The 27732-nt window shown below is 38.9% G+C and overlaps 4 protein-coding genes across 6 annotated transcripts; 3 read left to right on the top strand and 1 right to left on the bottom strand.

Moving 5' to 3' along the window:
• Positions 1-2840: 2840 nt before the first annotated feature.
• On the top strand, positions 2841-6261 carry LOC133742245 (uncharacterized). Its single transcript, XM_062169923.1, has 3 exons — positions 2841-3062; positions 3757-5474; positions 5603-6261. Exons 2-3 carry the CDS (start codon positions 3779-3781, stop codon positions 5983-5985), a joined length of 2079 nt encoding a protein of 692 aa, XP_062025907.1. The 5' UTR covers positions 2841-3062; positions 3757-3778; the 3' UTR covers positions 5986-6261.
• A 2791-nt stretch (positions 6262-9052) lies between these two features.
• Positions 9053-15440, top strand: LOC133725584 (uncharacterized). 3 transcript variants are annotated; one of them, XM_062152880.1, is made up of 14 exons: positions 9053-9343; positions 9482-9706; positions 10747-10909; positions 11029-11119; positions 11347-11430; positions 11779-11892; positions 12130-12315; positions 12477-12614; positions 12975-13480; positions 13804-13903; positions 14007-14066; positions 14208-14300; positions 14398-14517; positions 14612-15440. In XM_062152880.1, the coding sequence occupies exons 3-14, from the start codon at positions 10869-10871 to the stop codon at positions 14930-14932; spliced, it is 1854 nt and encodes a 617-aa protein (XP_062008864.1). In that variant the 5' UTR covers positions 9053-9343; positions 9482-9706; positions 10747-10868; the 3' UTR covers positions 14933-15440. The 3 variants fall into 3 exon arrangements, with proteins under 3 accessions (XP_062008864.1, XP_062008863.1, XP_062008865.1); XM_062152879.1 differs by having other exon boundaries at positions 10604-10909; XM_062152881.1 differs by lacking the exons at positions 9053-9343; positions 9482-9706; positions 11347-11430 and having other exon boundaries at positions 10590-10909.
• A 611-nt stretch (positions 15441-16051) lies between these two features.
• LOC133731044 (uncharacterized) lies at positions 16052-18610 on the top strand. Its single transcript, XM_062158520.1, has 5 exons — positions 16052-16308; positions 16393-16645; positions 16743-17514; positions 17711-17856; positions 17939-18610. The coding sequence occupies exons 1-5, from the start codon at positions 16052-16054 to the stop codon at positions 18608-18610; spliced, it is 2100 nt and encodes a 699-aa protein (XP_062014504.1).
• A 5120-nt stretch (positions 18611-23730) lies between these two features.
• LOC133742236 (coniferyl alcohol acyltransferase) lies at positions 23731-25952 on the bottom strand. The gene is made up of 2 exons (XM_062169915.1): positions 25456-25952; positions 23731-24859 (listed from the first exon to the last, which is right to left on the bottom strand). The coding sequence occupies exons 1-2, from the start codon at positions 25867-25869 to the stop codon at positions 23900-23902; spliced, it is 1374 nt and encodes a 457-aa protein (XP_062025899.1). The 5' UTR covers positions 25870-25952; the 3' UTR covers positions 23731-23899.
• Between the last annotated feature and the right edge of the window lie 1780 nt (positions 25953-27732).

Here is a 27732-nt window from a genome sequence, read left to right as displayed (position 1 = left end):
CCCACTTGATCAACAATTCAGATTTTTTTTCTTTGCACAAAATGGCAGGGACCAAAAGCGGGATATGTAAAGCTTTATGAAGAAAGGTGCCAATGACAAGAGAACTAGAGAAGTATAAAACTTGGCACCGATACTGTGGTACAGAATGAAGCAGTCAGTTCCCTGGAGCATTGGTGGTACCATACATTGGTAATCTCAGTTCTACCGCTTGTGAAACTTTGGCAATATCCATGGATTACACTTATTGCATTGAAGCAGGGTTCCAACAAGATGAGATTGAAAGTGAGCAAGATGCTCGGGAAGTAAATCAAGTAATTGCGAGTTTAAATAGTCCTATGGAAGACCTTAGTGATGAAGGTGCATTGATTGCATGTTAGATGCATGTGGCATGGGATTGAAAGTTTCCAGTCAATTTCCAGTAATGTTCCAAACACCCTATGGAAATACTAAAACCTATTCCATTCCATATTGGTATGGAAAGGAAAATAAATCATTTTCCTATTTTGACATTCCTGTTAACCAAACGGGGGCTTACTTTTTGGCCTTCAGCTTAGTAGAGAACTTGAATATTAGAATGACGTGTTATGTGTGGACTACAAATCTAGGCATTGGCTATAGGACACTTGTTATATAGTTCTTAAATAGTTCTACAGCGATCAGTTATCAAACTTTCCAAAAACAACTTAGAGCAAGTGCACCGGTCTTGCTTTGCCCGGGCAAAAGGGGAGAATGATGATGTGGTGACCGGGCAGAAGGAAAATTTTGCTTCCACCGGCCAAGGTTTGCCTTTTCATGATCAAGGCCAAGAAAAAAGGCAAGGCCGTGACTTTTTTCTTGCCCAGGCTCGCCGGCTGCCAGCTCGGAGAGAGAGAGAGAGACTTGACGAAGGACGATGATCGGATTCGGTCTGATTTGCTCCGAGATCATCACTTCTTGATTCGAGGACGAGAACCAACATCAAAACAAGCCCAGACATTCCAGAATCGCCGCAGTGCAAGGTAACTCCGACGAAGCCGAAGGTACCCAGAATCGAAAAGCATTAAAAATCGATCAATTCCAACAAGTAAGTATACCCAGATTAGAGCTCGACGAGAGGATTATGTTTCATACCTTAGGTGACCCAAACGATGGCCGGAGTCGCAGGAAAAGTCAGAAATTGCCGGTAAAGCTTCAAGCTTCCGAGCTCGAATCTCTCTCCACAGTCCGTGCATGGACGATCCGTGGCCAGAGGTGCGCCGGCGTCGTCAAGACGAAGCGAATGCCAGTGGTTCTATCGCACTTTCTTCAGGTTAGACCACATAGGCCCTTTTTAGATCAAACGAATAGCTTAGTCTGAAACTTTCAATCCCATGCCACATGCAATGAGGGAGTCAATTTCCAGTCAAATCTCATTTTTTTTTTCCTTTCTAATCTCTTAGTACAAACAAGCGACACCTTTAAATGGAAAATGAAATTAATTCTCGTTCCATATCATAATTTCCTGTCATCCAACTGGGGCCTAAGTGCAATTCTAGTCATACCTCCCGTCACACGTCTTTAATTTGTCGGTTACATATTGGGCCGAGGCTCAAGAACCATCTATTAGAATGTGGTGTATATGAGATGTGTGCTTGATATCGCACTTACTTTCTATTATTTGTCAAGGCAAAAGAACATACTTTTTATACAATAATGTTCACCTGGCCAGTAATTGACCAAGAAATTTATGCTCAATCTTTCAATCATCTTTGGATGTAATTCAATGGTGGAAAAAATTATTTTTAAGTTGATTTGTTTTGTTTTTCACCCTTAGATATAAATTCAAAGATAAATGAACATAATTTTCTTGATGAATCATTGACCAAGTGACACTACTAACTTTTTATAAAAAGCTGTTAAGCACAAACTAATTTTTGATCAAGAACAATTAACACCCTCCTTCTTGATACCAACACTAAATAGGAATTTAAATTACAAGTCTACGCTAGAAGACCTGTGTTTAGTTTGTGAAATAACAGGACTTGAGAAAGAAATTTATTTCTTTCTTATGTTTGGTGTGCACAAGGAAAGAAATAAACCTTTAAGAAGGAAAAATATGGAAGAAATTGAATTCTCCGATCCTCCAAAAAAATTCATTTCCTTTTTTACTTACTCTGCATTAATTATGTAATATAAATACATTTATATCTTTTTAAAAATTATTATTCACAATTTTACTTAAAAAGTTTGAGAGATTTGTGTGATTATATTTTTTAGTATATGAGGATATTAATGGACTATTAATATGATTTAGTTTTATTTCTGTTTGAACCCACTGGAGCCAAACAATTTCCTTGCACATACTAAATACTAAAATGCAAACAAACATATATCTTCTCGTTGCTTTCCAAATATTCCAAACAACGGAGAGGAAATCTAGTGTGAAGCTTGCACAAACCAAACTATAAAATGGAAACAAACTTATATCTTCTCATTGCTTTCCGAAGATTTCCAAAAAGCGGAGAGGAAAGCTAGTGTGAAACTTGTTTTCTTTTTTCGTAAGAGATACAAAAAGAATGATTTCCTTTTTACGAACCAAACGAGACCAAACTAAACTAAATTAATATTTTGGACTGAAAAAAAAAAAGGAAAGGAGAAAAAAAAAAAGACTCAATACTTTAAACATGGAGAGTCACCATCCTAAAACGAAGAAAGTCGCATAGATTTGGACCAGTTTGACCAGTCAGTGTATGATGTGACAAAGTGCTGGATGAGTTGAGTGGGTCACCGGTCACAGGCTCCGCATCAGCGGCGCGTGGGTTGTGAAATCACTAAAGGACAAGTGCATGAGAAACAAGGGCGACTGATATAGGCAGCGCGTGCAATATAAATGTTAAAAATAAAAAGTTTTCATTTCCAGCCAAGTTTGCTTTGTCTACGTCAGCTGTATAACGCTTCACAAAACACATAATCAATGTGAGGGAGTCTGATGCTCGGTACCAGACCTCAACCAGACACCACCCTTTGTTTTGTTGCAAACCTTCTCAATCTATCTGTTCCAAACCTAAAGCTTCTGCTTCACTCTTCCTCCTCACTTTGCAAAGGTTTGTGCTCTTCACTTCTTCTTTTTTTCATATATACATTTGTGTCTGTATTTTTGTATCATGATTGGCATTTTAGATGCTTAAAGATTCAGTCTTTTTTTTTTCTTCCAGTTTTTCTTGTTTGTGTTTGTGTTCGTGTTCTTAGAGAGAATTAGAAAAGAGAGATGACCTAGGCTCAAAAATGGGTTCCTTTTCTCTTTCTCTTTCTCCTATATTGACTAAGTGGGTTGTGGGAGAAAGGACATCTTTTTCTGTTTTGATCACATCAGTTTCACCTATGATTTAGTATGTTCAATTTTGTTTGTGGAATTTTTCTGACCATTTAGTAAAGTTAGATTTTTTGAAAGTTTTTGGTAAAGAGAAACAGGGTGACCAGCAAAAAGAAAGATTTTTTTTTTTTTGGTTAAAAGATTCTTTGTTTTAGTCTAATTACTAGCTTGATCCTTTCAAAAAAAAAAAAAAAAAAAAAAACTTGCTTGGATTGAGTTTCACTAGTGACATGCATGATTTAGTATAGTTAAAATTTTCTTTGACCATTTAGTAAAATTAGACCTGATGAAAATGTGATGAAGATGCAAATTCAGATTGTGGGCAAAGATGAGATTTGTTCTGTTTTAATCCTTGTTTGGTAGTCTAATTACTTGATGAAAGTTTACGCATTGATCATAAAGTTTAGGCTTAATCTGCTCTGCAGGGCCAGCTTGCCAAACGGCTAGATGAACACATTGGGCATTTTCACAAACATTTCTCGAATCACTAATATTCATGATCATGGAAGAGTTGTTGATAGTAAAAAGGGTAGATTTCAATGCAACTACTGTGATAAAGAGGTGAGCGGTATCACCCGTTTGAAGTGCCATTTAGGAGGAGTAGGGCCGGAAGTAAAACCATGTTTAAAGGTTCCTGTTGAGGTGAAGGAGCTGTGGAGAAACAAGTTGCTAGAAAGTCGCGGCAAGAAAGTTAACCACTCTTCCAGCTCAAATGGTGTTAAGCGTAAGAGGCGTGAGACTTCTCAAACTTCTAGTTATCAGGATGGAAGCGAAGAAGATACAGACTCTATGTCAGAAGAAAATGCAACAGATCATGTCAGCAGTACCAATGGAAATATAGGCATTCAAAAAGGAGAAAGTAATGACATGAGAAATGTTTTGATATCAATGAACCCCGAAAGATGCATTGGTAGGTTCTTTTATGAAACAGGCTTAGAATTTACTGCTGCAAATTCTCCTAGCTTTAAAAGAATGATAAATTCTGTTGCTGGTCCTGGTGTGAATTACAAGATTCCTAGCTGTGAAGAGCTTAAAGGTTGCATCTTTCAAGATGAAGTGAAGGAGATGCAAGAATATGTGAGAGAGATTAAGGAATCCTGGGCTACTACTGGATGTAGCATCTTGTTGGACAGTTGGATTAATGAAAAGGGTAGAAACCTCGTTAACTTTTTGGTCAACTGCCCTCAAGGCCCTGTTTATCTCTGTACTCATGATGTTTCATCTTTCATTGGTAATGTCGATGCCACACGTGCACTATTGGAGGGGATTATTAAGGATGTTGGGGCTGACAATGTTGTTCAGATTGTGGCAGATTCTACAACAGGTTGGGTTGGTGCTCTAGGCAAGGAGTTCAGTAAGCGCAAAGGAGTGTTTTGGGCAGTGAGTGGATCTCATTGCATTGAGCTGATGCTAGAGAAGATTGGAATGAGTACCTCCACTAAGGGGGTTTTGGATAAAGCGAAGACTATTACAAAGTTCATTCATGGGCATGAAGAAGTTTTGAAGATTTTGAAGAAACATACTTGTGGACGTGACCTGATTAAGCCCTCCAAGATAAGAGGAGCAATGCCCTTTATGACTTTAGATAGTATTGTATATGAAAAGCAGGAACTAAAAGACATGTTTGCCTCATCTGAGTGGAACATGTCAATCTGGGGTTCGAGAGTGGAGAGCAAGATGGTAGCAGATATAGTGGAGGATCAGTCCTTTTGGACTGGAGCTGAGATGGTCTCGAAAGCAACTATGCCACTGGTTCGTGCTATTGAATTGATCTTTGAGGCTGACAAGCCACTTGTGGGGCACATATATGAAACCATGGATCAAGTGAAGGAGAGAATTAAAGAAGAATTAATAAACAAAAAGTCCCAATACATGCCTTTTTGGGAAGTTATCGATGACATTTGGGATAATATTCTCCATATCCCTCTCCACGGGGCTGGTTATTATCTTAATCCAAGTCTCAAATACTCGAGTGACTTCTACTGTGATGATGAGGTTTACCTTGGGCTTATGTGCTGCATTGCACAGATGGTGCGAGATCCTTCAATTCAAGATGTAATACACAATCAACTCAAGGAGTACATACGTGCTGAAGGCAGTTTCAAGGAGGGGAGTTCCTCTGGCCGAAGAATAACTCCTCCAGGTAAAGAAGATAAAAATGTATGAATAACTATTATATATGTTTTGTCACTCTGTTACAATTGGGTGCTTGAGTTTTATTGCTAATCAAAAGCCAAGATTTGAAAATGATTCATGTTAAACTGAATGCAGATATGTGGTGGTCTTCTTATGGGAAACAATGTCCTGAACTCCAGAGGTTTGCCATTAGAGTTTTGAGCCAGAACTGCGATGGTGCTTCAAGATATGGACTCAAAAGGACTCTAGCTGAGAAGCTGGTTACAGATAGAAGGAATCCTATCGAGCAGCAACGGTTGAGTGATCTGACTTTTCTTCATTATAATTTGCAATTACAGAAGTTTTGCTCAGGTGTGAAGAGTGGCATTGACGCTGAGGATATTCATCCAATGGATGACTGGATCATCGATGAAGCACCAGATATTGTTTCCCAGAATGGGGATGTGAAGGTGGAGCCTGCTAATGGAGCTACCAGTGAAGGATGTTCAAGATTTCATCTTAAAACAGAGTCCATATAAGATATTTGGACAGGAATAAAATCGATCAGAACATCTTTTGTGACATTTGATCAACTTTTTATTTTGGTAAAATATGTGGTATGTAGCAGCTTTCAGCAATAGAATCTATAAACTAGACATGCCTTGCTGTTTTGGCTTCATACTGTTGTGACTTTGAATCTTGGCATGAAGTGCTAGAAGAAATAAGAAAAGATGGTATCAGGTACCTGAAAACTATTGCAATATCCTTACTCTTTATGATGCCGGAGCATATGAGGCAACATCAACTACATTATTCCAGCATTTAATTATAGATTCATAATCTTTAATAATTTATTGTCGAGATATTTTTTAGGGTATCTTTTTACATTTAGTTTAAGATTTACTTTTAATTAGCTTTCTATTTTAGCTTAAATTTACTTATTCTCCAAGTAGTGTAAACCCTATAAGTAAGAGTATTGTAATCATTATTAAATAGCTTACGGTTTTATGATTAAAATGAGTTTAATTGTGATATGGGTTTACCTTATTTTACAATTCTGCTACTTCTTATTTCTATATTTGTTGAGTGAGTATTGGAAGCATGTGTTCTATACCAGATTCCCCATCACCTTCGAAATGCTTACATTCGGATTAAAATTATCTTGAACAGAAACAATATATTGTAAAATTCTAGCATTTTCTTCCATAATCGACTAGTGCTAAAGAATCCACTCAAATTACATTAGTGTAGTGTCGTTCAAAATTGTGTGCTACAACATGGCCTACAAAGAAAAAGGTTGTGGTGCCACTCGAAATCTCCTATGGGACTGAGAAAAAGAAAACACAAAGCACACAAATCATATTGTTCGAACAAGACGCACTACTCCCTTTAGCTTGGTGACCTTGCCGAAAGTTCTATCCTAACATCGAAAGACGTCTTTACTAAGCAGGTAGCAAGCCAAATGCCACTGCCGTCCTTAGCGGTGGAAACCCCATTTTGATAGCATGGACAAGCTTTGTTCTCCAAATGAATAAGCCATAGATGATATGACACTGTTCTCCAAAAGAAGGTAAAAATGATATGACACCGAGTTGAATTCTTTGTTTGGTTCTCTCTATTATTTACAATATATTCAGCTAATTTTATGTTCCCGACCAAAAAGTGCTATACATGATATTTTGGTCCAATTGGCCGCTTGACCGTATAAATTGTAACTACATGCACGGTAAGGTTCCTAAATATAGTTTCAAAGAAAGGATCGAGCCGGCCAAAAATCTATTTATAGTATTTTTCAATTTCTTGATTTCACAATTAAGTGGGAAAAGAAAGTGAGTAACAACTTTTGGTATCCATCAACGAAAGCTATTCTCCATTTCTGTTCTTGTTTTTCAAGAACTGTGAGTCCATGACCTTCATTTCAACACTGGTGCTAAACAAATTTTGAAATTGTTGTCTTTGTAAAACTAAGGGCTAGTTTGGGATTGTTGTGACTTTACAAAAAAAAAAAAAAACTGCTGCTGCTATGTTGTGAGAATAATCAGTTGTGAATTAAAACAGATATGTGTTTGGTAAAGAATACTTTTAAAAGTGTTGTCAGTACATAAAACAACTTCAGAGTGTGTTTTAATTGAACGCAGCTTCTAAAAGCAACATTTGGATTGCTTTTAAAATTTGCTGCCAGTGGCCTGTAAAATTCAGTTGTGAGAATAATCAGTTGTGAATTAAAACAGGTTTGTGTTTGGTAAAAAATACTTTTAAAAGTGTTGTCAATACATAAAACAACTTCAGAGTGTGTTTTAATTGAACGCAGCTTCTAAAAGCAACATTTGGATTGCTTTTAAAATATGCTGTCAGTGACCTGTAATTTTCAATTAAAGCTGTTTTTCATTTATTTACCAAACAGAATAAAATCTAAAATTTTAGACAAAAGCTTTTTTTTTTTTAAAAAAAAAAGCGAAGCAATCCCAAACGGGAGTCTAAGTTCTATAGCAAGAAATATTCGGTCGTTTTGGAATGCTTCCCACAAAAATTTTCAAAAACGATTCTAGACGCGTGGTGGGGTTCTACGCAACTATAATTGGAAGTTATGAATAGTGAGACTAGAGTATAAGCGTTTATCCTTTTTCTTTTCTTTTTGGTGTTGACGCAATTTTTAATTGTTTAGTGTAGCTAGGAGAGCTTTAACTTTAGTTTAAGTAATGTATTGCTAGGAGGTTGGTCCTCCTTGGCTAGTCGATTTATGTGATGCAAATAATGGTGTAAGTGCTTGAAGAGGCAGTTCTTGAATTTGGCGATTGTTAGCTAGTTCATTATCGCAATAAAGTTCATTCTTAATAAAAAAAAATTAAAAAAAAGTCTTGTTCTAGATTATTTGGTTTCTTAAACTCAAATAATTCCAAATACAGTAAACTTTCACTTCGAAAGTTCAAATCGAGTTAAATATGTTTAGATCGCGTTATCCCAAGGTATTTTACCTTAGATCTAAAGGCTTGGCCACCCAATTTGTGACTTTGAGCCACTATCAGACAGCCAATTCCACCAGAGAGAGGCTGACTAGGTCGGAAAAGACTAGCCGTGCATAGCAACTACGACCCAAACAAACCAAAAGAACAAGCAAACTGGAGGTCCGGAGGTCCGTCTAGCTGCCCTAAGTTTATGAACCCCTAACCCTAACGTGTGAAGCGCACAGCCAGACAGACACCTCCACGAGACTGTAGGCCTTGTTACCTGCACTTCCCAACTTCACTAAAATCCAAGGTCTAAAATTGCTAAAGACCTAACATGGGAAATAAAATGCTTAAAATGTCTCTCCATATCTGACCGACAGACCACCCTGTCATCTACATTAAGACCTCGCATTCAATGAAAGGATTCAGAAAATTAAGGTCTCCTAGTTGATTCATCACATTCATACACACAGAACTTTCGTCTCCCTAATAAACACCCTTAATTTACGTCAGAACCAGCCATGGTCAAACATAACAGCACCCTTCAAATTTTACCCAATATGCCCCTCTCCCCTCTCCCTTTTCTCATCTTCCTCGTGCTCTGGTAACTGTGAACAAATAATATCAAATCAAATAAATGCTGTTATTTTCACGCATCTCAAAGATGGAAACTGCTCTATATCACTCAAAAAGCTCAACTACCCATATAACATAATTAGCATGGTTTTCTGGCAATTGGGTCTTTTCTGTTTGTAATTTCAAATTTCAAACACCATTCTGAAAATGTGTATCTATGTGTGTGTCTCTATGCCACCCACGAACAAAATTTGAACCAAGCATCACACTTTTACTTCACTAAGCTCTGTGCAGAAACAGACAGAAAAACCAGCCGTGCATGAAACAGGAAGCTGTTCTATTTGATTATGCGTCACTGTTAGTCAAAGGGCAGGTACTATTTTAGTCTCTAGCTGGTTGGAACTAAGCTCCAATTCTCTCCGAACTTCTTGTTCCTTTGTTTAAACTAAATCTCAGTTACTAGTTTTAGTTGGTATTTCTTGCTCAGCCGCATCTTTTGTCACTTTTTTAGTGTGACCAGCAAGATTTGAATTTTGAGGAGGGAGAATATGGATGTGACTTCATACCCAGTTGACGTTTTGGAGAGACAAAGTAGCCTTTGAGTTCAAGTTTGGGACTTTTTTCAGATTTAGGGTCCTTTAAAGGAAGAAGAAGAAGAAGAAGCTTTGGAAATTTAGGATCTTTTTTGGTTCTAAAAAGCTTTCTTCAAATACCCATTTCAATCAAGGAGATCCAGGTTAGTTTCTGGAAACTGGGCCTCCATTTCTTTGTTCTGTTCTGTTTTGTTACCTTGTTTTAGATTCAGAAAAAGATGGGTATGGGTCAGGTCATGATCAGTGTGAAAATAAATGAAGGGTAGGGGTCTTAATCTTTTGGGCATTAGGGACCACTGAGATCCGTCTTTATTTCTTTGTTTGAGTAATTTGGTTGATCATGTCGTATAGATTGGAGGCTTCTGCAAAGCAAACGCCTTTGCCTTTTTGACTCTACTTTTGCAAGCACTGAGATGTAAACACCCAGTGGCGTTTCCCAGTCAAATTATGTGTGATGTGTGAGAAAGGCTGACTGGGTCTGTTTCAGACCTATCTATCTATCTATCAAGTTTTTAATTTCAGAGGAAGTAGGAAAAGAATGGGGCAGAGCAACCACTGAAGCACTACCTCTTTTCTTATGAATTTGAGAAGCCTTTTTCTGAGGGTATGTGGATTCACTGCGGTCCTGTTACCTCACAAGGCAAGCTGCTTTTGTCTTGCACGAGGGCTGAGAGTTAACCCCACTCTTTTCTTTTGCATTTAGTGTCCTACCTACTACTGTGAAAAATGCCCTTTACTCTAATCTAATCATTCATCCCTAAAGAGACGATAATTCCTGAGCTTTTTCGATTTAATGCCTTTTGAACAGCTCTGTTTTTTACGGAATGTACGATGAAATGGATTGCCATATGATGGAACTGCAGAACGTTGTTGGTCGAATTTCCCCATTTTCTCTTTCGAGATTTTAGTCAAGTGTGTTATTATTTGATAACAGTAGTTGGGGTTACAAATATTGTCATGATAATATTTGTAAGGTTGTGTTGAAAATGACTGGTAGCTAAAGCATTCATGAGATTGCTTGTCTTTATGCGGCCTCACAGGTGTACAGTCCTTTTTCTAGTTCTGCATCTCATGAGGGATGTCTCCAATTTATACTAAGATACTCGGACACAAAGCATCTTGAAGTTTCTCATTTTTAAAATGCAAAAGAGCCAGACGTTTTACCTTTGAAGTGGATTTGCAGGATTTGTGAAAGCTTGTTTGTACCTGCGTATAGTTTCTGGTCTTCTAGTACCAGAAGCCAGGCCGTTTCTGCGTTTGGAGGATTTGCTTTATGTGGTAAAAGCCAAACCCCATGATCGCAGGATGATGTGTGACTCACCGATTGTGCAAACTAAGTTGAGCCAGTAAGGCTGCATTCTTGTTCTTTGTAGTTACTCTTTCTTGTTTAAGTTATATATGCAGGGGATCTCTGAGCTTATCCTTTGTAATGATTTCTTCTTTGTTCTTTGGTTGCATTTTGCAGAAATGATTCCCTCTGTAAATATTCTCATTCTAGCATCTCATGTGATTCTGAATTTCAGTCAGAGGTTGTGAAAGATGACTCGTTTTCTAAGGTAAGCACTGGTGCACATCTTCCTGGCAAATGCTTTCAAATTTCTTTATAGTTCTGTTGGGAACCATGTGAATTCGATTGATCTGGAAATGAATCAATTTGTTCTGTTCATTTGTAAGTGAAGTCTACTGTTATTTAATGAAGATATTTCCAGGTTAGTTTAGTAAATTTAGGACATGGACTCTCTCTTCTACAGTTCCTAAATTTGGTATTTTGTTTGATCTTTAGGTGAGTAATCCTGATGAAGGTATTGAACGACTTGGATCATGCAATAAAAGTTCATGCCCGTACAAGTTCCAGCTTGAACAGGATGTAAGCTTTTTCCCTGAAAGCAACAAGCAAATTATGTTTCTCTTTTCTACTATTCTGTTTGCATTTGTAAGGGGTTCATGTGAAAGTTTAGGGATAATAGTACTTAACAAAGGAATTACTTTGGGCAGTTGTGTAATAGCATCAACTAGAGGGATTCATATTCCATACGGTAGGTAATGGTATGCTAGAGCCATTTTTAGCAATCCTGTATTGTCTTTGAACGTGAAATTCCTCATATTGCACCTAGTGAGCATCTGATTGTTCAAATCTCCTCCAGTATCCTAGAGTTGTTATATATTTAAAGACATATTTGCCATAGTGTCACCAATGGATGTGCTTCTACTATAGGTACAAAGATTGGAACAGCAGCTGCTTGAAGAAATAGAGCTACATGCTATTCTGGAAAATGCAATTGAGAAAAATGCTACTAAATTCTCCAGTCCAGCATGCCTTCCTTACAATGTATGTTTTCTAAACATTGTTTAATTTATTCTCTCTCTATTTCAGCATTTCCTAAATCATCTGCTCAACAAGCGAGTGAATGTCCTAAAATTAATCTAGGGGACATTTGCAAATTATTGACTCTAGGCTTCAGTGCAGACTAATATGTAGTTTGTGAGTGATGTGAGATTCCCCCGCTTAATGTTTGATTTTAATAGTTTATTTTTGAACCTTCTGTTACATAAAACCTATGTACAGGCTCAAGAGCTCCTAAGCAATATTGCTGCCCTGGAGGTTACAGTTTCAGAACTAGAACAAGAGTTGGTTGCTTTGCATTTCCAACTAAGTCAAGAAAGAAATGAAAGAAGGCTGGCAGAATATCGTCTGAGGCATCCATCTCCTCAGTCAATGTCTCCTCGCTTGTCTGGTATTATGAAACTGCCGGTATGATGTCTTGTCATATATTGTTCTCATGTTGTATAATGGCCTGGATGAAATAGAGTAATATTGCTTATTTTATGGATGTAGTCATTGATATCGTTGTCTGTGCTTATTTAGATTCATTTTAACAAAGTGATGTCATAACATGTTTTCACTTTATCCAGAGTTCATCTCCTTCGAGGTGTACAGAGCAGTCTAGTCCTGAAATTCATCATTATTCAGGAGATGACTCATGGCAGGAGCCACAAGATCAATCATCAGAAACTAGTGGTGAAACATCTTCCATGCAATCAGTAACTGAGGTATCTATTAGTGTTTCATGTCAGATACTGCTTTCAACTTGATGATATCGATAATTTTAATGTTCAAAACTAAAAGTTCAAAAAACCCTAAAGTACACGTACACAAAACGGTACATCTGAGATCCATGGTGACAAGATATTGAGAGTGATTTTCCTTGTTCCTGGGTTTTAATTTTAATCAATTTTAATCTCTTTTGGTTCTGGTCACAGAGTAAATTGACGTCAATCAGCTTCATTCATTGTAATTTTAAGTTGATTAACGATACTCTTTTTTATTATTATTATATTATGAACATTTATTTAAAAGATCCTAGTAGTAAAACCAGTGGCATAACATTTTTTTGTGGACTTTTGTATCAGAATGCGGTGGACTCAGTTGCATGTGGCCATGATATGAAAAACTGTAGGAAGATGGATCTCGTATCTTTGCAACCTTCTGACTTCAGGAAGCTTCCTAAAGGGATGCCCTCCAAGGGCCTGTGGGATCAGCCTAATCAACTGTCAGAGGAGATGGTTAGATGCATGAAAAATATTTTCATATCTTTGGCTGATTCAGCCTTACCGTCAAAAGCTTCTTCCCAAGAGAGCCAGTTGTCACCTCTGTCACCACGTGGACATCTTTCTAATTCCTCATGGTGGTCATCATCTGAACGGTCGATGATTTCATCATGGGTACAGAGCCCACAAGTAGATATACAGAGTAACTCTGAAGTATTAGCTTCAGAAAACGCCTGTGATCCCTATAGAGTTCGAGGGAAACTGAGTTGGGCAGACATTGGGAGCTATGGACTAGCAACTGAAGTTTCTTGGATGTCAGTTGGGAAGAAGCAATTAGAATATGCTGCTGGTGCTCTGAGGAGGTTCAGGTAAGATCTTCTTCAACTTCATTTGTTTTGAATTTTCTCATCTCTTTTGGCAAATTGTAATTGAGATTATGATCAAGAAGTTTCAAAGATGTGATTCATAAATTTCAAAATAGCCTTCTCGTATTTTGTTAAGACTAATTCTATAAAATTATACTCCAAGCTTTTAACTCAGTGTTGTCATCTAAGTCTCTCTTAGTGTAGCTATGTAACGAGGATAAATAACTGGAAATTTTATGAACCCACCTTTGTCTTGTAATACTAAATTGTTGTTTTGATAGAGCTGATTACAAATGTCTGTTTTTTTTCTTCTTCTCTTGGAACAGAGTACTTGTGGAGCAACTGGCAAAAGTAAATCCTATCCATTTGAGCTGCAATGAGAAGCTTGCTTTCTGGATTAACTTATATAATGCACTTATCATGCATGTAAGTTTCCTATATTTTATCACACGTTTACATTTTTTGTGATGGTCAACTTTGTAAAACATGCATATGAACACTGGAGTTATGTACCTCTTACTGTGAACAGGCTTACTTGGCTTATGGAGTCCCTAGAAGTGATTTGAAGCTCTTCTCTTTAATGCAAAAGGTCTGCTTTCTTATAAAGCTCCCCGTAGTTTTATATGTAAGATTTAGATGACATTGAAATGTCATTGATGTACAACTCAATGAATACCTACTGGCTTTCATATTCAGACTGTATTAATTGGTGGAAATTCTCCTTTTGCAGGCAGCTTACACTGTCGGGGGACATTCTTACAGTGCCGCTGCTATTGAGTATGTAATTTTGAAGGCGAAACCTCCACTTCATAGACCACAAATTGTATGATCTTTGTTCAATGCTCCCTGAAAATTTACCATGACTTTATTCCCTTCATATATTTCATTCCATGGCTGACATATGTAGTGAAAAATATCAGGCTTTGCTTCTTGCCCTTCACAAGCTTAAGGTCTCAGACGAGCAACGGAAGTCTGTAATCGATACATATGAACCACTTGTAACCTTTGCTTTAAGCTGTGGAATGTACTCCTCACCGGCGGTAATTGTTACACCTGTGCTATGTGCAGAAGGATTCTTTTAAGTTTTGTTTTATTTTGGAAGTTGACCTGAATTCTATGTCTTATTAAATGCAGGTAAGGATCTACACTGCTAAAAATGTAAGGGAAGAACTTCAGGAAGCACAGCGTGATTTTGTTCGAGCTTCAGTTGGGGTTAGTAACAAGGGGAGGTTGTTGGTGCCAAAAATGTTGCACTGCTTTGCCAAAGGCTCTGTGGATGATTCAAATTTGGCTGTATGGATATCACATTACCTCCCGCCCCACCAAGCTATCTTTGTTGAACAATGCATATCACAAAGGCGACAAAGTCTGCTTGGTTCGCGCAACTGTGGCATTTTGCCATTTGATTCACGCTTCCGATACCTATTTCTGCCCGACAAAATTCCATTATTATGATTCCCGGTAATACTACACTTAAATACCCTGGATTAGTCAGTTCAGGTTGAGCTAAAACCAGATGGTTGAAGTAATGGTACATTTAGAAACACAGGTCAGTTTGGTCTTTCACCTCATAGACCTCTTATAATCCCTCATGGGTGTTGTACATTTTGTTAATGGATAACAGGAGTTCAGATACAGGGTGTAGGAGATCGTTGTGTATTCATTCACTTGTATTCCACAAACGTCAAATAAGAGTGAGCAGTAATTGTCTGGTGACTTCTGATAGCTGAACTGCAATACTGTCAGTGTCCGAGAGTTACACTTTAGTGTTGAGGATTTTTGGTCGTTCAAGTTCTTGTAAAGTTGGTCTTGAATCCAGTAACATCATGAATCTGTAAGGAGATAATGTGCAGTCATTAGCGTTATACAACTGGCTGAATTTGCTGAAGGTGTAATAGTATTGCAACAATGTTGGACATTCTAATGGTCTGATGATGCATGCTCATGATTTCATATTTGTCAATCGTGTTTGCCTTGTGTGATTTTGTTACTTAAGCTTTGAAATCTTACCTAGAACTGGACGAGTGCTGGCCTATGCTGTAGATTCCAAATATTACTATGAATCGAGAAGCATGACTATTACAGGGATGGCCATGGGTAATGTTGTGTCGAGATGAGCTCAGTGCCTAGTATAACAAATCAATATATTTTAATCAAAAGGTTTTTTTTCTGCAATTGGGAACCAAGTTCGAATTAATGGAAAACTTTGTAGCTACGAATCGTTAGTTATGGTTATGTAGCAACGAATGAAACCCAGCAAAGAGCGCCCCCCGGGACAATGTTGACTACAAAGATGATATATCTCTTAACTAGTTCGATGTATTGTTAATACGAAAAAGACTTGTTAGGAATGAGAGCATTTAATGAATTCTCAGTTTCTTAAATACAACCTAATGGAATAAGAGGTATAATTTTTTCTTCATTCATCATGACTTCACATTTACAGTGTCAGTAATTTTTATCATCATTGTTATTAATTTATGTCATATTTTAAGAAATACAAGCTATTTTCGACCTAGTTGCTCTCGCACTAGGGTTACTTTCTAAGTTTTAGAAAGCAAGCTACGATCGACCATGGATTTGGACATCTTGAGTTGGAATTGCAGAGGCATATGCAATGACACCACAACTAGGGCTCTGAAAGACTTGATCTCTCAGAATCGGCCTCAAATCGTTTTCTTATGTGAGACAAAGATAAGCACACAAGGGGCTTTCCAAGCGCTGCATAGGGCATTAGGGTTTGTACACTCGGAGGCTGTGTTAAGTGATGGTCAATCTGGTGGCCTAGGGCTATTCTGGAATGACGATGTGAATATAAGGATGGGGACAACGTCTGCTCACCATATGGATGCAGTAGTAGTTGGTAGCCCAGGCATGCCGTCCTAGAGACTCACAGGTTTCTATGGCTATGCCAGGACGGTGGAAAGAGATAGGTCATGGCAGTTGTTGAAGGATTTGGCTGATCTGGATTCCCTTCCTTGGGTGGTAATAGGAGATTTTAACGAATTCTTAAATAGTGGTGAGAAGATTGATGGTCCGCTCAGATCAGAACGTCAAATGAGAGGCTTTCATGAGGCCTTGGGGCACGGGGATCTACTGGACCTAGGGTTTCAGGGTACCAAGTCAACGTGGTGGAATTCTGAGACAAAGTTGAGGCTAGATCGTGCAGTCTGCACACCTTCTTGGTTTGATATCTTTAATTGGATATGCGAAGGTTATTCATCTTGCTCCCAGTGACTCTGATCATATACCCATATTGCTGCAGGCAAGTACAGTTCCAATTCCAAATCGTCAACGAATTCATAGGTTCAAGTTTGAAGCTTTTTGGCTCCAACATCCGAACTGTGATGCGTTGGTTAAGGAAGCTTGGGCAACTGATGTTATGGGAGTTCCCATGTTTGTGGTCACCCAGAAGATTGCTCATACGAGAATGGTACTGGACAAATGGCAAAAAGATAGTTTTCGAGCTCGGCAGCAATCCATGTTGGGAATTAGAGCTCGGCTTGAGGAGCTTATGGATGGTCAGTCAACTGATGCAGTGCAACTTGAGAAGCAAACCCTAATGAGTAGGTTACAGAGTTTGCTATCTCAGGAGGAAATTTTCTGGCGACAACGGTCAAAGGTTCAATGGCTGAAGGAGGGAGATCGCAACACAAGTTTCTTCCATCGAAAAGCTTCCAATAGGAGGAGGAAAAATTTGATTCAGGGTTTATATGATGAAGAGGGTACGTGGTGTGAGGATGATGCCAGATTAGAAAGGGTAGTCTCTTCATATTTTACCAAAATGTTCACAGCTTCGGAGTTGGATTTTGAGGCCATGGAGACCACTCTTGCTGCCATACAACCTCGTGTGTCTACGGAGATGAATGCGCAGTTATGTTTACCATATACTGGGGAGGAAATAAAATGTGCCCTATTTCAAATGTATCCCACCAAATCACCCGGACCGGATGGGATGCCTCCTATTTTCTTCCAACATTATTGGGAGACAATTGGTGAAGATGTAGTTGAAGCAGTCCAATCTTTCCTTCATACTGGTCAGTTTTTGAAGCAAATTAATTTTACACATATATGCCTCATACCCAAGGTGAACAATCCGGAGCACATGTCGGATCTCAGACCTATTGCGTTATGCAATGTCATTTACAAGCTTTGCTCGAAAGCCATTGCAAATAGACTGAAACTTTTTTTTACCTTCTGTGATCTCACCTTTTCAGAGTGCATTTGTTCCAGGGAGATTAATTACTGATAATATCCTTGTAGCAAATGAGATGGCTCACTTTATACATAATAAGAGGGAAGGGTCAGAGGGTTTCATGGCATTGAAGCTAGACCTCAGTAAAGCCTATGACCGTATGGAATGGGTGTTTCTCCGTAAGGTAATGGAACGCTTTGGATTTGCTAAGAGATGGATTGACATGGTTATGTTATGTGTTACTACTGTGAGATATTCATTCTTAGTACGTGGTAAACCACGAGGTCGATCTTGTGACTCCTTCACGGGGATTGCGACAAGGAGATCCCTTATCTCCTTACTTGTTTCTCATTGGTGCTGAGGGATTTTCTGCGTTATTGCAACAGAAACAACGACTGGGTTTACTACCTGGGATTGAGATTTGTAATGATGTTCCTGTTGTTAACCATCTTCTTTTTGCGGATGACAGTATGTTGTATGCCAATGCTACTCTGGAGGATTGCTATCAGATACATGAGGTGCTTGAAATATATGGGAGGGCTTCAGGGCAATTGGTGAACTTCAATAAAAGCTCAATTGTTTTCAGCAAGAATGTCTCTGTATTTGTGCAAGAAGAGGTTGCTAGTCTACTAGGCATGGAGGTAGTGGAGTCTCACGAGAAGTACCTGGGATTACCAACTTATGTAGGCCGGAAAAAGACTGCAACTTTTCAATACATTAAAGAGAACCTAGCCAAGAAACTGATGAATTGGCAAGGTAAATTATTAAGTGGGGCGGGGAAGGATATTCTCATTAGAGTGGTTGCTCAAGCTTTACCAACGTATGCCATGAGTGTTTTCCAACTTACGAAATGTTTCTGTGAAGATTTGGAACAAATGCGTGCAAGATTCTGGAGGGGAAGCACTTTAGACAAAAGGAAAATCCATTGGAAGTCTTAGGAATTTTTGTGTAATCCGAAGGAAGAAGGTGGGTTGGGGTTTCGCAGCCTTACTGAATTTAATTTGGCGATGCTAGCAAAGCAGGCTTGGAGAGTTATTTCTGACCCTCATTCTTTGATTGCTCGAATTTATGGGGCTAAATATTATCCTTCAGGCACTTTTTGGACAGCAACAACTCATGCTTGTCCTTCATATTCATGGAGGAGTATTGCTGCTGCAAGGGATTTAATTCTTCAAGGCTCTTACTGGCAGATAGGGAATGGTGTGCAAGTGAGGGCATGGTTGGACCAGTGGGTGCCAGGGATTCCCAATTACACACCGGTTGTATTAGCTCCTGTGGTGAATACTTCGCTAAAGGTCAGTGACTTAATCCTTGACTTGTCCTACTGGAATGAGGTGTTAATTAGAGACTTGTTCTCTATAGAAGAGGCTGAGGCTATCTTAAGAATTCCCTTAAGTACTAGGGATGTTGAGGATAGATGTGTTTGGAGGATGGAAGGTGATGGGACCTTCTCTGTCAAGACTGCCTATCGACATTCCTTTGTGCAATCTTCTTCTAGAAGACCTAATACATTACATGTTCCTGGTGAGTTTTGGAAGAAGATTTGGAAGGGGACAGTACCAACTACGGCTAAGCTGCATATCTGGCGAGTGTGTAACAATGTTCTTCCATCTTTGGAGCGTCTTGCTTCTAAACATGTGGTGTTGGAGTCCCAAGTTTGTGTGTTATGTGATGGGGAGATTGAGACTACTCTTCATTTAAGTCGTAATTGCTTGTTTACTAAGCAAGTGTTGCAATCTAATAGAAGAGTGAGTCAAATTGGCTTGGATATGCAAACGGACAGTATGGATGTAGTTGGGTGGCTTAGTTTTTGTGCTAAGCATCTTCCGAAACAGGCCTTTGAGGACCTAATGTATCTGTTATGGAGCATCTGGAAGGAGAGAAACAACAGAGTTTGGGATCAGAAGTCATCTCAGGCTAGTGATGTGGCTTTGCGTGCTAGTACAAGACTAGCTGAATTTCGCTTCCATAATGGGAAGACAGGGAGTACTAGTAGAAGGACCAGAGACATGGAGTGGATGTGTCCTCCTCTGGGGGTTCTAAAACTCAACCTAGATGGTTCTTTTCACGCTGCTTCAAGGAAGGGAGGTATTGGGTTTGTAATTCGGGACTCGACTGGTTCCTTTATTGCTGGAGGGGCACGACCTCTTCAAAATCTGCTCTCAGCTGAACATGCCGAGGCCTTAGCATGTCAAGCTGCAGTGAGCTTTGTTTTAGATCATCACATGATGCCTGTGTTGATAGAGACCGATTCGAAGCTGGTGCAACAACAGGTTTCAGTTAACTCCATTTCAAATACTTCTTTGCTGGGAATAATTTATAACGATATTGGGGAGAGATTGCTCTCTTTTCCAAATGTGAAGATTAGTCATATAGGTAGGGAAGCCAATAAGGTTGCTCACCTACTAGCAGATCATGCCAAGTCTCTGCAGCAAGAGCTGGTTTTTGTTTCTCCACCTAGTTTTTTGCTGGCTGCTGTAGCAGCTGATTCTAATGCTTTGTAGTTCTGCTAATTCTCAATAAAGGGATGACCTCATTTTACTCAAAAAAAAAAAAAAAAAAAATGAATTCTCAGTTTCTTGGTCAAATTATTAAAACCTCAATGCTTTTTTTTTTTTTTCTTGGTCAATAAAAACCTCAATGCTAAACTGTCAAATTCTTCATGGGTTAATTTGCATGTTTACTTCTCCCCAAAACCATTTCAGGTATATAAATAATCGAAGTTTTTAACACTTGCAAATATGCCTACATAATAGAAAGTTATTCTAATTACCAGTTTCGCTACTCTGAGTTTAACAGCCCTGATTAAATTGGAGTCATCTACTCGATATAATCAATATTTGGGATAATTTCAACAATATCCTACTTAAGCTCAATGTTTTATTGGAATTATTCATTCATCTGGGTTAGTAGACTTCTGGGTAAATATCCAACTGAGAAGAGAGAAGAGAGAATGCTCAATCCTGGGTTTGTATACTTCTGAGTTTGTACGAGATTCAATATATGAATGTGGATTTATTCATCTGGGTTTGTAGACTTCTAGGTTACATTAGATGCCCACCACGTTGCATTGATCCACCCAACATATGTCTTCTTCCATGCACATACCCATCTTCTCATTATCAAAATTGATTCAGATAAGAGATTCACATCTTATGGATATATGATTGGGTTTTTTTTTTTTTTTTTTTAATACCTCATGAATTTCAGTGTGGTGGTTTCGCTGGGAGGTAGATACCAGTGGAGATGGGAGAAAAGTTGCTCGAAGGAATAAGGACTCCGCAGAAAGATTGAAGGGAACTGGATCGTCAACCCAAATGATATTTTACAGAACTCAGTTTTCAAAGTGAAGCGTCACACAAGCCATTTAGTGTGACAGTAGCATGAAAAAATTTCTCCTAAAACCGTGGGGAGGGGGGGATTAATATAATTGTAGATAAAGACCAGAAGGCAAATCATCCAACTAATTATTAGTATTTACTAGGAATGGAGGACAATTTGAAAATCTTTCGTACCATGCATGAATTTAATAAGATAAAATACTCTGCCAAAGTTGTAAGAAGCATATAAAACTAACGGTGTCTAAACTTTTTAGGGATAATGACCATTTACACAATTTTGGGATAAAAATTGCACACTTACCCAAACACTCTAAGAGATTGCTCATTTACCCAAACACTCTAAGAGATCATTTCCATAATACCCAATTAATTATTTTTTTATTCCTTTTTATTTATTTTTGGGACATTTTTGCCCTCTCCTTCTTTGTCACTCAGAGAGATAAGTCATCGGAGACCTTGCCGGACTCCGATGACCGGTGGCCGGCCGCGGACTCCGGCAACCAGTCACCGGAATCCGGCGTCTGAATTTATTGTCCCATAATAATACCCAGTAACCATATTATTGCCCCCCAATGAGAGAGAGAGTCTGAGATAGAGTTGAGAGAGAGAGAACTATAATCATATATATATATATATATATATATTTATTTATTTATTTATTTATATTTATATATTTCTCTTAGTATAGTCCTCAACTGACCTTGACCTACCTTAGCTAAGAACTATAATCACAAATTTTTAAAGTCGTGTAATATATGTCCTGGAGTTGTTAAGCTGATCTATGTAATATCTTTATTACTCCTTAATCTCTAGTCGCTGGCTTCCCTCACCCACAAGCAAACCAAACCCTCACAACTTACATATAATCGAGCTATATATAGACCGTTTCTTTATTTGTTCATTTCTCTAACAAAATGGGATGAATTGTAAATTGTGGGTTTGGTACTAGAGGTAACTTTATCTATGGGGTAGGTCTTTCAAATGTTAGATGCCATACCAACTACGTAACCATATGTGGAAATATATTAGGAAGGGTTAGTTTCATTATAGGTGATCCACTTGTGCCCAAGCAAGCGATCCCAGTCCCATTTATCTTATTGCCTGTCATCAGTCACATAAACTGGGAAATTAAAAAGTATGAACTAAGGTGACCCACTTTGTACTTCTTACAATTAAGTCAAACTGTTGAGTACAGCTAACACACTAATAAAAGGGATGGTGGTTAAGTCTCTTGCAAAATCTATGCTCCTCTTCATTAATTGAAAGCCTAACTAATTAATTTTGCACGTACACCTCTCATATGGGGCTCTCATATATTTCCACTACGTTACGAAACACGTTAATCCAGATTCTATGTTACTCATGAGATAGATATATATATATATATCTGATCGAGAGAGAATTCAATCAAGAAATAATAGAGAAAAACAAGACCAATAGCGGTATAGCCGTATCAATTAATTAACTCAACTATTTCTTCATTCACTCTTGTTGATTAGGTCTTCAGCTGGCTGCGGCCTCAAAATAAAAGGCTCTTGTATTTCTTTCGACAACAGCTCAATCAATTGTACTGAACGGTGGACGTTCTGCAGACTTTACTGTATCAGAGCAGCTCCATTGCATAGGTCAAAATTCAAGTACTGGAGAGATAACGGTAGTATTTGGCGCATGAAAAACAACTAAGGTTCCAAAATCACTTGAGTTGTCAAATTCAACTTTGATGTATCAATTTGACATCATCATTAATTGGAGATGCTCTCACTAGCCTCAGTCCATATATATAGCTCAAGTTAGGGTTGATAATAACATATGATAAACTTGACAGAAGAAGCAAACTAGTTCTGATCCGTTTGGAGCAGGTGGTCATGAAACCATGGCAGGCATATGCGTACCAATTCAGCTGTTCTTATCAATCCATATCATTGAATTGTACGTGATTGATAATAACCTGATATACTTGGGTTTCGTGAACTAAGAATGTGATATATCTCAACTCTGAACAACCATATCTACACCATCCTCACGTACCAATTCAGCTGTTCATTTCGATCCATATCATTGAACTGTACGTGATTGATAATAACCTGATATATATACTTGGTTTTCGCGAACTAAGAATGTGATATATTTCAACTCTGAACAACCATACCTACACCATCCTCTGGATTTGGATCGATGCTGACTCGCGGCACTCGCCATCGATAACGATGACACTGGACCGAACTAAGGATTTGGACTTAAGTTGATAATGGTGCTCACATTTGTGTACTTAGGCCTCGTTTGGTATGCGGAAAGGAAAGTAATTCCTTTATTTTTCCTATAGGATGATAAATGAAATTTCCGAAGAACTTTTCATTCCGATGGTTGATAATATAAGGAAAGTTATCCAAAAAGTTGTTAAAAAAGTACAAATTAATGCAATAAAACAATGTGATGTGAGTAATAAATGCAAAGAAAATATGGGAGAAAGTGATTCAGTTGAAGTATGGAATGAACTATTTTCCCCCTATTTTTCTTTGCTTCAGGAAAGTATTTCATTTCCTTTTGCATTCCAAACACAATAAATGAACAACTTAACTTTCCGGATGCTTACTTTCCACACCAAACGAGGCCTTAAAAGCTCTATAGAAACGTACTGGATCGAGTCTATGATTGATTGGAAGTTGAAGAGCGCGCAATATATGTCCTCAAGATCAATATTTTTGGTACTAAACACATTTGCAAAGAGAACTGACAATGCCATATATAATAGCCAGATACATAAATACGTACACGATCGATACTGGTAACTAGTGTGAAGAGTACTGATTGATAATGGCACATTTAGCTAGGTACATAGATGGTACTTTACCTAGCTAATTAATAGATACCAGTAATAAAATTTAACTAAATAAGATAACCAAAAGTCAAGGGCCTGAACACATGACCAGCCTCCTTCTCTATCACTTCCAACTGCCCTTTCAACATGTGCATGTACACGACCCAGTCACCATTCCCGACCGGACTCGGCATCGGCATCACATACCCGGAACTGCCTCCCCATGGAAAATGGTATGACCCGAAAACCGGTGCTCCCCAACCGAAATCCACCTTAGAAAGCGGAAATCTTTGCCCGGAGGATACCACAAAAGCGGGCCCCTCTTCGCTCCCATTGCAGTATATTTTGGCCAAGCCTGGCACCGGGCGGTGAGCCTCCACCCAGTCTATCAGTCCCAAAAAATGTTCCTTCGTCACCGCACATTCCAGAAACTCATGAACTTCATCAGCTACCCAATTCAGTGATTTTTCTTTGAGCTCTTGTATTTTTTTAGCACCGAATGGAATAGACAACACATTGCCAAAGTAACTAGCCATTAAATCATTTTCATCGGCTAATCTAGACCGTCCGTCAACTACAATCCCCATTTTGCATAATGTTTTGACATCATTGCTGGTCTCGCTTCCGGCAACCATTTTCCACAAGAATGCACAAAAGGACTCCAGCTTGGACCTTTTGCAACCATTGGAGCTGGCGAGTGCTTGGAGTTTGATAAGTTGCTCGGCTGTGACGTAGTATATGCGACTGACGAGGTGGTCCTCATGATCATTGATCTCCATTTTGGGAGGAGGAGGAGGAGGAGGCAGAGATGTGACGGGGACGTACATGTCATTTAGGGAAGGGTGGATCTGACCGGGACGCCGAGGGTTTAACAAAGAACGACGGAAAGATGGGACTTTAGTGAGTGGCGATTTTGAGTTGGCCATCTTGGCCCATGAAACGAGAAACATGTTGGTTGAGTAGGCATCTGCAATGCGATGGTCGAATGTGCATGCCACCACCATCCCTCCACACTTGAGCTCAGTTGCCTGCAAATTTGTACATTATTTCAACAAGAGAAATTTGATCAGGATATTCCTTCAATAAGAACTTGAGATGAATACATTATTATAACTTTTGGATAGCGATAGCGACACTTCAATTTTAGCATGCTTTTTAAGGATTGTTTGCGTTAATATTGTGTTATATATGTCCAAAATCAAGTCGGCTTTAGGTCCTCATTTAATTATTTTTCGAAAACAAACTCTGAGTCTGAAGTAGTACACCTTGAACCTGGAAATCTTTAATTTTGTATACCCTAAAAGCTTCACTGTAATGCAGAAATTAGTCCCAACTCCCAAGCAAAAGACTATTACTGAGCACAGTATGAACACTATCATTAATTTTTTTGTATTGTAATTAACACCCTAGTATAATCTGGTCAGTTAGGCTTTTAGCGTTATTATACTCTTTGTATTATACTCCTACAAAGTTGCTTTCTCCTCCTCTGTTTTTTGGCCTTTAGTTGCTAGGCTGCTTTTGCTAAAGGAAATGGGTCAACTTCTGGTCAAGATTCTACACATTCCATAGATAGCTAGAAAAAATTAGAAGGTTGAAATGAGGGATAACAGGAATCAAGGTAAACCTGGACAGCTAGAATTCCATGCTTCTTGATGGGAACCAATTTGCCTTCAATGGATTCATCAGGGTTATAAAGGTTGAGCTCTTTAAGCTCAACGTCTGCAAAAGCTTCAACGAAATCAACCCCACGGTTGTTGCACAGAATCTCAGGCTCCCCAACAGAGTTGGCCACCACCTCACCCGAAAAGGCATAGTATGTCACCAGGGCTTGGGCCAGGGCCTTCTTCAGAACCCCGACCCTGGCCTCGGCCGCAGAGGGGCTGCTGTGGTTCTTGTAGCAGAAGAACACTCCCACATCGACCGGAGGAAGAAGCAAGTCGAGGTTGGAGAGTGGTAGCCAGTGCTCTTGCAATGGCAGTGCAGCGGCCACCACTTCTTGCTTCCTCGTACTCACCTCGAATTCTCTGACTCCAACCATGTTTCTTTGTTATTTGCTGATTACGCTTGGTTTGGTTTGGTTTAATTGGTCTGTGGTGAGGACACTAGCCGGACGAGGCAGTCAATTTATAGGCAGCAGTTAGAGAGTGAAATTAATAATATTATTGACAATATAATGCTAAAACTCAGCTATAATCATTCACCAAATGACGTTGGTAGCTATTTGTAATTCTAATTACTTGATATTATAAAAAAAATATCTTGAATGGCTTAAATTTAAATGAACTAATAAAAAAGTTAAAAACATATATGAATCGTTTGATGAACAATGACTGGAAACTACCATTAAACGTACAGGAATCAATGACGAGGGAATGATGAGCTAGCGAACTAACCTTTCCAAAATCTACCAACTTCTTATGGGTAAACCTGGAATCTTTGGAAAAGTTAGTGAGAAATAACTCCAAATAAGTAATTCATGATTGTGAGTCAGCGACAATGACGGTTCAAGCCTAGATTTGAACAAGGAAAACGATTATTATAAGCTACGGTCATTCCAATTAAGTTGCTTTGTCAAGTCAATGGGGAAAATTTCTACTTTTTACTCAGAGCCGTTATTACTTATGCATTTATTACAGGGTTGATAGTTAATCCTGTTGGAATCTCTAATTTGGTGAAGTAAGTTGGAAATGATCCACGTGTCTTAGTCAGAAACAATTATTAGGTCTAAATATTAATAAAAGTAGGGAGAGAATATAGTAACTGATAAAGGCTCAGTCCATTTTTTTTCAACGAATCCGTCTACTCATGTTACCTACTCTAGCTACCCATAAGTGCCTTTTTTTTAAGTGACTAAAACTCTCTCTCCCGAAACCTAGCACAGCGAGAGCGTTCTAAGAGCTAGTTTGAGATTGCTGTGACTTTTAAATAAAACTGCTATTGCTGTGTTGCGAGAATAATCAGCTGTGAATTAAAACAGTTTCGTGTTTGGTAAATAATATTTTTAAAAGTGTTGTCAGTACATAAAACAACTACAGAGCGTGTTTTTATCCACAGCAGCTTCTAAAAGCAACCTCTAAGCTGCTTCTAAAATCTGCTGTCAGTGACCTGTAACTTTCAATTAAAACTGCTTTTTATTTATTTACCAAACACATTAAAAGCAATCCCAAACGGGGCCTAAGCTTGTTATTGCTCTCGTCCGACGGTGGTCGACGACAGCGTAGGCTCTGCCACTTTGTTTGTTTGGGTTGTTGTCGGACGAGTATTGCTTTCTAGCCTTGGTCTTTGAGATCGATTGGTTTGATGGTCGGTGTCGATCTCTGGTTCGACGCTCCTCAGTAGCAAGGACGGTTAGGGGCACCGAAGCAAGAGATGGTGACTGCATGGCGGTGGGAGCGAGGCCGGTTTTGATCCAACTCTGCCTTAATTAGGCGGCGGCGCAGGCAGCATCGAGAAAGACGCCAGCGACCTAGTGTGCGAGGTTTCCAGATTCGTACGATCTGATTCTGGGCTTGTTGCATGGGGTTTCTCTGATGGCTTCGGTGAGTGGAGTCAAGGCGGCGTGGTAGTCTCTTGCGGTGTGGCGGCAGTGGCAGGTGAGTTGCGATGTCGGCGGCGATGTGTGTGGACTTGCGATGAGTGGTGTTGGCTAGACTTGGATTGGGCCACCCCCATTTGGTTTTGGGCCTCTTTAGTCCTTTTTTTTTTTTTTGCTAGGTCTGCTTAGTGCTTACGTGCTTAGGGAAATTTATCTTAGTTTTTTGCCTTTGTTCTCTAAGTAGGGTTATAGGTGCTCTTGGGGAAGCCCCCTCTGCGTAGAGAGGTCCCGAAAGTGGCATAATAAGTTGGGTTGGGAATTTGTTGGTCCGGTACCTTTTCTGATTATGTCATGATTACTTGGTTA

Source organism: Rosa rugosa, chromosome 1 (genome assembly GCF_958449725.1).
Source record: "Rosa rugosa chromosome 1, drRosRugo1.1, whole genome shotgun sequence".
Taxonomy (NCBI): Eukaryota; Viridiplantae; Streptophyta; class Magnoliopsida; order Rosales; family Rosaceae; genus Rosa; species Rosa rugosa.
This window is presented reverse-complemented; position numbering and strand designations above follow the sequence as displayed.

Excerpts from the sequence above, each read along its gene's own strand:
- LOC133742245 (XM_062169923.1), top strand. The coding sequence starts at position 3,779 with ATGAACACATTGGGCATTTTCACAAACATTTCTCGAATCACTAATATT. Across the intron at positions 5,475-5,602 it reads CCGAAGAATAACTCCTCCAG|ATATGTGGTGGTCTTCTTAT; the intron begins GTAAAGAAGATA and ends AACTGAATGCAG.
- LOC133742236 (XM_062169915.1), bottom strand. The coding sequence starts at position 25,869 with ATGGTTGGAGTCAGAGAATTCGAGGTGAGTACGAGGAAGCAAGAAGTG. Across the intron at positions 24,860-25,455 it reads ATGGAATTCTAGCTGTCCAG|GCAACTGAGCTCAAGTGTGG; the intron begins GTTTACCTTGAT and ends ACAAATTTGCAG.
- LOC133725584 (XM_062152880.1), top strand. The coding sequence starts at position 10,869 with ATGATGTGTGACTCACCGATTGTGCAAACTAAGTTGAGCCA. Across the intron at positions 14,067-14,207 it reads TCTTCTCTTTAATGCAAAAG|GCAGCTTACACTGTCGGGGG; the intron begins GTCTGCTTTCTT and ends CTCCTTTTGCAG. Across the intron at positions 14,518-14,611 it reads GAATGTACTCCTCACCGGCG|GTAAGGATCTACACTGCTAA; the intron begins GTAATTGTTACA and ends TATTAAATGCAG.
- LOC133731044 (XM_062158520.1), top strand. The coding sequence starts at position 16,052 with ATGGATTTGGACATCTTGAGTTGGAATTGCAGAGGCATATGCAATGAC. Across the intron at positions 16,309-16,392 it reads AATATAAGGATGGGGACAAC|GACGGTGGAAAGAGATAGGT; the intron begins GTCTGCTCACCA and ends TGGCTATGCCAG. Across the intron at positions 16,646-16,742 it reads AGTTGAGGCTAGATCGTGCA|GCAAGTACAGTTCCAATTCC; the intron begins GTCTGCACACCT and ends ATATTGCTGCAG.